This window comes from Idiotropiscis lumnitzeri, chromosome 4 (genome assembly GCF_059441095.1).
Source record: "Idiotropiscis lumnitzeri isolate Australia: NSW breed Sydney's pygmy pipehorse chromosome 4, RoL_Ilum_1.0, whole genome shotgun sequence".
In the NCBI taxonomy this organism is placed as follows: Eukaryota; Metazoa; Chordata; class Actinopteri; order Syngnathiformes; family Syngnathidae; genus Idiotropiscis; species Idiotropiscis lumnitzeri.
This window is the reverse complement of record NC_142394.1, coordinates 13,129,616-13,141,605: the sequence shown is the minus strand read 5'-3', so window position 1 is coordinate 13,141,605 and position 11,990 is coordinate 13,129,616. Positions and strand designations below refer to the sequence as shown.

At 41.3% G+C, this 11,990-nt stretch overlaps 1 protein-coding gene across 1 annotated transcript in view; it reads left to right on the top strand.

Annotated features, from left to right (window-relative positions):
- Positions 1–453: 453 nt before the first annotated feature.
- The window catches only part of mapk9 (mitogen-activated protein kinase 9), a 15,672-nt gene continuing 4,135 nt past the window's right edge, over positions 454–11,990 (top strand). The window contains exons 1-7 of the mRNA XM_088295206.1: positions 454–654; positions 5,887–6,033; positions 7,185–7,314; positions 7,435–7,493; positions 7,793–7,931; positions 8,183–8,348; positions 10,058–10,129. Of these exons, the coding sequence (XP_088151332.1) occupies positions 5,918–6,033; positions 7,185–7,314; positions 7,435–7,493; positions 7,793–7,931; positions 8,183–8,348; positions 10,058–10,129 (682 nt within the window). The 5' untranslated portion in view covers positions 454–654; positions 5,887–5,917. The remainder of the gene's footprint in view (positions 655–5,886; positions 6,034–7,184; positions 7,315–7,434; positions 7,494–7,792; positions 7,932–8,182; positions 8,349–10,057; positions 10,130–11,990) is intronic.

Genomic DNA, 11,990 nt, shown 5'->3' with positions numbered 1-11,990 from the left:
GTTTTTCTAATATTGCACACAAGTAAAACACAATTAAAAAAATAAAACTAATGCTAAATTAGTGCACATATTAGTATTTTGTAAGTGCATTGTTTAAAGTTTGATGGGTAGAACGTAACAATTTAGAATGAACTTTGCTCCGCCAAAAACGGTGCTTTTAGGTATTACGTTTTTATTATGTTTCAGTATTTTTCTAACACTTTTAGGGGCACCGGACATCGAAATGAACAAGAAATCGAAGAAAACGTGGTGTCTTTCATTTCTGCGGCTGTGTTGTGGTCAGTGAGCTTTTTATATAGCATCTATTGGTTAGAAGCGGCTTGGATAATAGATGGATGGAGGAATGAAGTAACAAATTGGCTGTAAGTATTTTAGCCCAAATAAAGCCATCCAACCAATCAAGTTCCTTGGAGTTGATGTCATTTTGCGTGATGACGTCATACGCAACCCTTGGCCACTTGCAGTGACGTCGCCGCCTCCGCACTCGGCGCCGCCACCAGAGTTCGGCGAGGAGCTGCTCGAATCTCCGCGTCGTGACAGTCCGAGCGGCCTATCGCCCAAACTTTTTCTTCGACTCTTCGGACCTGTCTGAAGGAGAGAAAGGGGAGCCTTCTCCGTTTTGTCAATGCCCGGGAGTGCCCTGGGAGCGAGAAGGTAAGCGTTCGCCGGCGCTTCCGCCCCCTCGGTGAGGCTCCGCGAATCCGCCGGCATTCACTTCTGCTCCCCGGCTTCACGACTACCGCATTGCCACCAAGAAATGACCGACCTGTAGGCCACACGACTTTACTTAACGCCGATAAAACACGTTATAGGCGGTGCTTTATGATACTGGCTCTATCGGTGCCTCTCGATTTTTGGGGCGATTTACGGACGTAAGCCACCCCCAAGGCCAGCTGTGCTGCAGCGATCGCGGTGTGTCGTCCACGCGTGACTTCACACTCCGTACATGCTTGCTTGTGTGTGTATTTTAGATCAGGCACGCAGCGTTTAGGGATTAAAAGCAGCCAGGTATACACCCAGTTATGTCACATGACAGTCCAAAAAGTGCCCCACACCGCACCCCCTCCTGCGTTTGTCTACCATGCACAGTCGGCCACCAGTCAACCGCTGATGTGGATCATTTCCACATTAATTTGAAGGCAAGTTTGAACCTGTCAACGCAATTGTATAATGTATGCATTTATATATTGGCAGTAGCACACACGCACCCACACATTGTGTTAAGTCATCTTCACCGAGCATCATTATAAAGAGCATCCCTGGTGCAGCATCATTGTCAGTCTTCCCCTTTCATTAGTGTGAGATGTTGAGTCTTCAGGCCACGCTAATCGGATCTCCCACTCAGCTCACTGACTCCCGTCCTGCTCCCAAATTTGACCTGTGGTCATGTTAGACCCCAAGGCTTGGACTCAAAGTGGACAGCAGTCATGAGGAGCGGAGGATGGTGCTGTGAAGGTCACTCTGCATCATATCATTGGCCTCATAACCACATCATATGCTTATGTAACTGTGAATTTGCAGTAGACTATATTTTAGTTGTCAGGCAAGTATTTTGCATGTTAAAGACCAGTCAGAAGTCACACATTTAACCTAATTGTGTCAATGTAAAAAGAAAAAAAGGATTTTGAGGAAAGTGATCGTCGTTTGTCGAGGCACAAACTAATGCTCTTTGTGGATGGTGGTCTTTGATTATACTGTGACTTACAGGATGAACAAAAGATCACAGTAAAAAAATGGATCTTTGACATCTTAAGCCGTCAATGGCAGTAAATGAGTTAATGGGAGTTCAAGAGGTTCAGGCCCCAAATGTTCATGGATTTATCTGACCGCTGATGATGGCAGGACGGTGTTATATTTGTAAAAAACAACTTCTGATTGAGTGCTTGTATATGATGACATTCTGCATAGTGTAATGTATTGCTTAGTGAGTATCAGACAACATAATTAATTTCCTTCTGCGTATATTGATATGTACTTGGACAGCATTGTCAATGTCAGTATTTATTTCGTTGATTTTTGCAATTTACCACTTGTCTGGTCATGGTATTTATTCGGACTATTATGCTGCCATTAGTGCACAAATGATTAATACTGCCATGTTTATTAGAAATGCAATTAACATTTGTTTTGCCCATGCAATCTTTGCTACACCAATCAGTAACATTTGTTATTATTCCTTATAAATTTGCCTAAATCTGACTATGGGAGCAGACGTATGTGCAGGTTATCATACGCTAATAACACTAAAAACGCTGTTAGCGATTGCTACTCCTACTCCGCTTACCTTTTGGCTTTGACCTGATGGAGCTTTCATGTAGTCCGGGGACCAGACTCTGGTTGTTAGAAAATGGCGGCTCTTGACCGAGTCTAGTTGCCAAGTCATGGACGAAAAAATCTTATGTGGGGGCGGATATTAGATATATTATCCCTACTCTTCTGTAAAAGGTGGTGGAAAGCAAACTGAACGGTTTGCTCACAAACACGTTAAACAGGCAGATTTTGTAGCCTTGTTTAAAACACAATATCTGCTTGTGTTACTGTATAGTTTTTTTTTACCATGAGGTATGGCGGTACATTTTAAGTACCAGTACACTGTGCAACCTTATTATACAGATACAAAAGATTGAAAAGTAATTTTTCCATTACATGGCCCCTTTAGAAAATGCCTCTCCTCAAGTACTTCCTTTTTTCTCCTCATGAACAAAATAGAAAACACAATGTGCCATTCAGTAGTGCCGTTTTTTATTCCAAAAGAAAAACAAAAAACAGTGCTATGCAGTTCGGTACAATGCTGTATGTGAATCTGTTCTATGAACAAAAATCACGACATTTTTAAGTCATCTCTCCATCATCGTTAGCCACTTCTCCTCACCAGGGTCGCGGGCATGTTGGAGCGTATCCCAGCTGTCTTTGGGTAGTAGGTGGGGGGACACCCTGAACTGGTTGCCAACCTATCGCAGGGCATACAAAGACAAACAATCATCCACGCTCAAATTCATACCTTTGGACAATTTAGTTTGTTCAATCAACCTAACATGCTTGTCTTTGGCGTGTGGGACAAAACTGGAGTACCCGGACAAAATTCACGCAGTCATGGGGAGAACATACATACTCCTCACCAGAATTGAACCCTGCACCTCTGTTCTGTGAGGCCACCATGCCGCCCTCTCTCCATCATTTGAATATTTTTAACAGCCTCCAAATCTGTAGTCGGAGGTCCTGATTAATGAAATGGCACTTAACTGCAAGTGCAAAAGCTCCAGCCACGAAGTGCTCCATTGGCACTCGCCTGGTTCGAAAGTGCATATTAGGCGGCCGCGTGCGCCGATAGCCCACTGCTGGAACCAAGGACCATTACGTTGCATTGACATCCTCGTTAAGAGCGCATCTCGGCGGCCGTGATTGAGCCCACGACCCACTGGAACCAATGACGTGGATCACATTGGCCTGCTATTTATTTGTGCTGATTTGTTTTGTGTGCACATTTTCCCGAAATAATTCACACCATTTGCACTCACACTGGGTTACTGCTTCACGATGTGTTGATGACAACAGATGTCTCAAGCTATGGCAAGATAGAAGTTTAGTGTTCTTGCAGTTTTACAGAAAATTAGTTTTTATTTACAAATCAAACCGTGACGAGTCTACACGCATCATTAAGTACTTTGCAAATGGAAATCGCGAGGTAACTCCTTTTTTTACTCGCAATGTTAGACTATGAACATGTGAACTTGGATCTTAATGTGGTTGATTGCTGCCTTTGACAAAGGGTACCACGGTTCAAATTTCTGTCATGAACACTAACATCCTAATGGGTATGCTAGACCCTAATTCCAAGCCATAGCCTGTGTTACCTGGTTGCAAACCCTGATAATAACAAGTGGTATGCATCAGGAAGGGCATCCAGTGTAAAAACTTTGCCAAACAACATAATCGTTGTGACGAGATGTGCCCTTAACATGGACAATCTCACTGACTACAGTGTCAAATTTCCACCAACAGAGGGCGGTAATGCAACGAAAAAGGTCATGAGTGGTTTAGACTGAGTACAATTGACTTAAGTGGCCTGGAAATGTCGGTGTGGGTGGCGTATAATGGTGCCAGCAATGGGCAAAAAAAAAATAGTTGACCATTTTTGTGATCAAATTGTTCAACTTTTTTTCCCCCAGCCTTCAGCAGGGTAGTGAGTTGAGATGATAAACAACAGTGGTAATCTTCAGTCTTCTTTATATTCCCGTATAGTTTAGTTTCATTACATTGTGCTTTTTTTTTTTTTTTAAATGTTAAATGAGGAAAACCCTCTATCCACAAAAGTGATTTCTTCTTCTCTGTGGAGATATTTTTTTTTTGAAGCTGGATAAATTCAGGCAATAATGAGGACTGCGGCTAGATAGGACCCTCGAATGTTGGAAAAAGCCCAATAGCTGCTCTCATCTCGTTTTTTGCAAGAGAGCCAGCTGGACTCAAAGAAATCCACTGAGGCAGGAGAGGGAGTAGATGTGGATATTTTTCTCCCCGTTCCCTGAGTCATGGTGTGGAAGCAGAGCGACACTAAACCTTCAACAGCTGATGGCTATTTATTTCGTATTATTATTTTTTTTATTTTTACATGCATGCATGCATGCATTTGAAAGCAACAACCAAAAAAGAAAATAATGCAAAGAGAGGCTGAAATGTTCAAAACCAACCCTGTTATAAAACACTGGTGTTTATGAATCCCCCTTGCCCACACACATACACTCTTTGTGTTTGTTTACTCAGCAAGAATGTTTCAGTTTGGATTGTGGAGATGCCGATCCCAAGCTCGTTGCTGCTTCGGTTCTTCACTACAAATACGCCCCAGCCTCTTCCCTGGATAACTTTGTTGGATTGTTTGTCTTCTTCGGGCAAATGAAAGCAGTGAGTGTGAAACTGATGCAAACGAATCAGTCTTCCACCAAGCTACCCAAAATAGTCGTCTTTGTTGTTTGGGCTCTTCCACACTTCTGGGAAGACTTTCTACAAGATTGAGTGCATCTTAAGGAATTTTTGACCGTTCCTCCATTTGTGAGGGGTCACTCATATTGGATCTGAGAAAAGACCTGGCTCATATTCTCTCATCTAGTTCATCCTGTATGTGTTTGCAGTTGAGGTCGCGGCTTTCTGTTTCTTTCACATCAAATTTGTCAAAGCTTGGAAATTGCTCCAAGAACAGTGGCACAGTCAAGCTTGACCACAAAGTTTGAAGCACAGAATTGTCAAAAATTAATTTGCATGCCGACGAGTTGAGATTCACAGGTAACTAAATATAAACTGATTGATTTCTCCATCCATCAATTTATTTTCTATGCCGTAAAAATGCTAATGATGTTGTATTTTTTATTTGCGTAGATATTAAGATAAGATTTACCATTTTTATTATTGCCAATCTTATTATCGGAACTTTGTTTTGTTGATCATCAACTTTTAAGGTACATAGTACAGGGGTAGAAAAGTAATTTTCCCGAGGTGCCAGTGAGAAACTGGAATAATGGTTGCCTAGGGCCCCAGTAACATGCTAACCTCACCTGTGTTCAATATTAATTCAAACTCTTTATATGAAGCAATAAATTGTAATGTTTTGATAGTGTTCTATTTAGGTGCAGTAGATAAACAGTGTTACAGCACTTATTTTACGCTTTATTGTTGCTTTATTACAACTGTCCGACTGTGGACTGCCCAGAAGTCACTATTGGTCTACTTAATGTCCAGGTTATTGCTGTACTATCGTTAAAGATGACGCCTGGTGGGATACATTGTGTCTATCTTCAACCGTCATTCCCTTCGGGAGGGTCACAACAGTTGTGGCCGTATAGCGTATTGAAAGGTGATGACTTGACTGTGCACGTGTGTGTTGTTTTGTCACAGACAGTGCTGGTGCCCCTGACTGTCCCTCAGAATGAGTGAGGCCGAAAGTCAGTTCTACAGCGTTCAGGTGGGGGACTCCACCTTCACTGTGCTCAATCGCTACCAGCAGCTCCGTGCCATCGGCTCCGGGGCCCAAGGCATCGTTTGGTGAGTGGCTTAGCGTTTCCAGGCAAGCCTTTGCAAAAGGATGCTGTGTACCATTGTTGGTAAAAGCAAACCATCTAACAGTTTGTGGCTAATTCTTATATTTATTTTGCTTAATTTCCACTTAATTGAGAAAGTTTTATTCGGAACAGCCCTAATTTTAAAGCTAATGAGTACTTATTTCTGCTGTCAGTATGACTAGTCAACACACTGCCCCTATCTAACTATGGGGAAAAATTCAACCTGCTTAAATTATAATTATAGTATATACCATTTAAACTGCATTTTTAGGTTAACCTTAAAAGGGGAAGTCAAGTCAAACATTTTCATATCTATAATATGTTTTATGCTTAACAGTGCATTTGTGGAAAATGAATTTAGCAGCAAAATTGACTTGTTTTTATTCATCTCAGGGAACTGCAATTTTGCCACTTGCTGTTGACTAAAACTCATGGGATATACTTATACTCAGGGCTCAGCTCATGTCCAATCATGGATCATCTGTTTCAGTGGGAAGATTGGGCGCAGGAATGCAATCCCGTTTTGTTTTTGGGTTTGAATCCAGCCATTGGGCTGACGTGCCAACTTTAAGGCCGACGCGACAGTTGGCCACAACGGCCAACGTCGGATTGGTCAAAAATCCTGGGAACCAGTGTAGCATTTACAGACAAACTACATCCTCGTCCTCTTTTTACACTGCCTCATTTAAAACTTATATAAAATGTGTATGCCCCTGTCAGAGTTTGTGTAGCCTTTTCTAAAAATAAATGGTCTGCGTGGCTAATGACCAGGAATGCTAATGATCGGATTAGGATGCTCTTTTAATATGTGTGCCTGCTGAGCTGAGGCTGCGCCAACACCATGAAAGTGAATAATTCTCATTGTGCAATGAACTGTGCATGTTCACGCACCCAATGGGCTGTCACTATGTTGCGCTCTCTCGAGTTAAGCCTCCTTTCGTCTTCGTTTGCGCATGATCTTACTGTCTTGTGCTTTGCCAAAGAACAACCTAGTATCTGCTTCAACATTTCATTATTGTAGTTGCAACATGTTAGTCATTTTAAAATCTTAATTACAAGGGTTGCACAGTTTGGCTACAAGTCAGTAAACAACTTTTTTGGCTGTGACACAAGTTCTGTCTTCTTTATAACCAGCTCTGCCCTAGATACAGTCCTGGGCATCTCTGTGGCAGTGAAAAAGCTGTGTCGGCCCTTCCAGAACCAGACGCATGCCAAACGAGCATACAGGGAGCTGGTGCTGCTAAAATGCGTCAACCACAAAAATGTAAGACTTACTCACATAATTGTTGCTCCTTCGGAAATGTATTTTTTGGAAAATCCGAAAAAAGACTGGACGTTGATGTGACTGTCACCATATGATTTAACGGCTGTCTCCCTTTTGCAGATTATCCGTTTGATCAATGTGTTCACACCTCAGAAGTCCCTAGAGGAATTTCAAGATCTGTGAGTTGTAATCTGAACCAGTGGTTCCCAATCTTTGTTGAGCCAAGCCACCCATTTACATAAAAAAAGTCAAAAATAAAAATGTCCTAAAAAGTATGAATGCTGACTTAATGATGAGCTCATCTCAAGTTTGTATTTAATTGATCACAGATCTTGTACACGCGCAGAAAGCCATTACTTATTCTGTTGTATGAAGGTGAACTGGTGACTATCAGGGTTTTATTTTGCACCCATGTTTTCCCAAATCTTGCTTTTTTGTTGCACCTTGGCCACTTCATATGAATTATTTCTTCTTATAGATATCTGGTGATGGAGCTGATGGATGCCAGTCTGTGCCAAGTGATCCACATGGATCTGGACCATGAGAGAATGTCTTATCTGCTTTACCAGATCCTCTGTGGCATTAGACATCTGCACTCCGCTGGTATAATTCACAGGGTACGGATGGTGGATTGTCCGTCCAGATGTTTTACACACTGTACAAATTTCCAGCGTAATCTATAAAATATTAATGAGTTAGATTTACTAAATTACACACTTTTAGTGGCATGAACAGTAACTATGTTTGTAATATTTTAATAATATTCATAAGGTTATGTGTCATTTTTAAGAATTAATGTGACCATGACACATAATCACTATCACAGAAATAATAGTCATGCCGTAATTTTGCATCTGTGTGCTATCAGGATTTGAAGCCCAGTAACATTGTGGTGAAGTCAGATTGCACCCTCAAGATCTTGGACTTTGGCCTGGCTAGGACGGCTTGCACCAACTTCATGATGACCCCGTATGTGGTTACCAGATACTACAGGGCACCAGAGGTCATTCTGGGCATGAAGTATAAGGAGAATGGTAGGTATAGGTCATCAGGATGTCGAGGCATGCTCGAGACATTCAAGGATGAAACGATTAAATAAGGGGAATGCTTAAAACTAGGATGACATTTAAGTAGCCATATGTTTTAAAGCAGCTCAGTTCCCGCTCAGGGACGGTGTGAATGTGAGTGTGAATGGTTGTCCGTCAAAATATGTGCGCTCCTTGCAAATGACTAGCGAACACGTCTGGGTATAGTTCGCCTTTCTCCCGAAGTCAGCAAGGACAGGCTTCAGCGCTCCGCAACCTTGAACAGGATAAGTGATACTGAAAATTGATGCATTAGTATATTTTAAAGTTTTATCAATAATACCAACACAAAATATGCATGTGAGGTGTAGGTATTATTCTTGTCCACTTGGGGCCGCCACCCTCGTGTTGTACACTATAGCACAGCGGTCTTTAATCCTATTCCTCGGGGGTCAGTTTGCTGGATGTTTTTCCATCTCTCTTTTGCAGCACACCTGATTCAAATAATCAGATAATCGGCAAGGGCTGCAGAAACTGAATTGTAAATGGTCTGTCACTTGTCTAGTGTTTTTCACACCGTTACCTCATCTACCTATTGATGACGCAGCATCAGGTGATCACTTGAATCAGGTGTGTAACAGCAGGGTGAGATGGAAAACGTCAAGGAAACTGGCCCTGCGGCGATGTTATCCTTGGCCACTTGTGGAGGGTAGCAATTTGCTGTAACTAGTAACGGTAGGCTATATGAAATCAGCTAACGATATTCAGGTTACCTTAGGCGCGTTGTTGTATTAACAACACACGTTGCACTTTATCTCCCCCCCCCCCCCAAGTGTGAAATGAGTCCATACTTTGGACATTCTGTCATTTCCACTCTCTTTCCACTTTGCTGACGCTTATTGCCATGTGAGTCTTTGCAGTGACAGTCCATGCGGAAAAAGGATCACTGCAAAATCCCGTAGCAAAAACTCCATAATATCAAATGCAACATGTACGACTTAAAAATTGACGATAAAATTGAAACTGCAAAAAGTGAGCCACGACATGGTGTTTTGCATTAAAAAAAAAGGGATTATATACTGCTGGGTAAATTCTACTCTTCGAGGGTGTCTTGAGACATGACGTCGTGGTAAATGTGTTGGCCCAGCTTGATCATTTTATTAATTAGAAACCATCTCTCGTGGCCTGAGGATTGTTCTAGTATTGTGGTGTATTTAGTGTTTTCTCACTGCAGAGAGCTTTGGTGAGTCATTTGAACCACTAGGACCTAGCTGTATTTCATTGTCGTGCAGGCAACATGAAACCCAACTCGAAAGTAGAGTTCTGATGTGGCGACTTTCAACTTGAGCTTGACTGAAATGCGTTGGCGGCTATTTGCCACACATCATGCAAACCGTCATCACAGGGAGAAATTGTGAGGGTCTACTTCCGCCCCCTGGAAGGCACACTCTGGCAGCAGCTGTGGGATGAGATAAGCAGAGGAGCTTGTGTGTAGTTGCCTAGGGCAGAAAGACGAAACCAATCCAGCCCGAGGATGCGTGTGATGGTGAATGCAACAGACCACAGCAAAGTTCACATCGCAGACAAAAACATGCAACACTTCAGTGTCAATGTGCTAACTTTAAAGCATGAACCAGTTCTATCTGCATGTTAAGCGTGAATAAATGATGTGCTTGATGTTGAATGTTATTAGTTATTAATATCAGCTATGTTTACAGTTGACATCTGGTCTGTGGGGTGCATCATGGGAGAGATGGTAAAAGGTAGCGTCATCTTCCAAGGCACTGACCGTATCCTTCACCACTTGGAACCAATCTTTCATTGTGGAGACTTTGCTGTGTCATCTGTGCAAGTTTACGTTTTAAAAAAAAAAAAATTACGAAGGCACGTGAACTGACAAAGATTTGGAAATATAAGGTATACACTCTATATGGGCACCATTAGTTGCACCGAGCAAGACGGGACAGCGGTGCCTCATCTTTCACTAATCTCTATCTATGACCCAGGTTGTCACTTGAAGCGTTTGTAAATTGGGGTAAATGTTCCCGTTGAAATGAATGGAAATTCAATTAATTAGTTCCAGCCCCCAAATTATTCGAGTTACTTTATGATTTTATTTTTTTTGTGCTTTAACTATAAGTGAGACGGGGGAAACAACAACACCTCCTCCACTGAAAAAGTGTCTCCTTACAAATAGAAGAACAAACTTTTTCATGTTTTTCTTTTGTCTATTTTCTAATTGTTTTATTATTATTATTGTTATTGTTATTGTTATTATTATTATTTTATTTGTATTTTTTAATTTTTTTATTTACATGAATGAAATGAAGGAAGCCACTGTTCGGATTGTGTTTGGATGATTTGTGTTGGCGGACCTTCCAGCTGCACTCATGACAGCTGTCTAAAAAACTGAATTAAACAGCACAAATATCGCAATGAGTGAGTTCCGCACAGCACCAATGATGGTTAAATAGTGCCAGAAGGCCATCACTGATCCGTCCGCTCATCCATGCTCAAGACGGTTTGCATAACAAAACGTACTTAACTAGAGGCATATTTTCTCCAAATATTGGTCCGTAACTTAAAAAGTTGTAAAAACGGTTGTTCGTAACTGAAGGTTCCACTCTGCTTAATTTCTTGGCATGTTCGCTGTAGAATCCTCAATGGTCACAATCGTATTTTTGCTATTTTGCTTAACCCATTTTACATAACCCAATCGAAAGTCTAGTGGAGTGTTATCTGGCTGAATGAATGCCTATCACTTCCAATCTACCCTCTGTAAATGTCTGATTTGGAAACCCAAGGACATGCAGTCCCCAATGTGGGTGTGCACCGTCTTGCTACAAAATGATGGATGGTTGAAGGCCGTCTAGTCTTGGTCCCGCATGATATTGGATGTCACATGGAAGAAAAATGGACCAGTGGTTTGATTGCACATGGTCCCACAACAATGTGATTAAAAACCTAAATAACCTGAGATTACATAGAACAAATCTGATTGAAGGTGTCCCATCAAATGCCTTTGCAATATATTTTTTTAATTGGACAAGAGACTTTATGCCCACCCTGTATAATATTTATAAAGTGTTAGGATCCAGATAACAGTCACTGGTTTGGATTCAACCCATTACTTCCCCCGTACTGTTATCAAGACAAATTCCATATTTTCCCCATTTTTAGTTCCAGCTGGTGTAATGACAATGTGTCAATACAGTTGTCGTTAAAGTTTTTTGATCAATTCCACATCAGCTCCTTGTTCCCCTTATTCCCTTGCATACAGTTAACACGGACAAGAAACGGTATTATATGCACTTAAACTAAATAATCAAGTATTGTGCCTTTAATAAACTAATAATGGTTTTATAGACGTGTTCAAAAAGGTATTACCCATGTTTATTATTTTGGTAACAATAATTAATGGTCTGCAGCTCACTGTGGGTTATTCCTAATATATATGACACTCTCCTAACTAATTGCGGTATCCAAAATACTAGACACACATCACATTAGAATGCGGTACAGTCTGAACCTCTGCGACCTCCAACCACGATAATTAACATTTGTGAATTGAATACCTCTCTGACATCAACAATGTTGTGTTTGGAAAAAAATATATATTTTAAATATCTCTTGTATTGGCTATTCTTATCT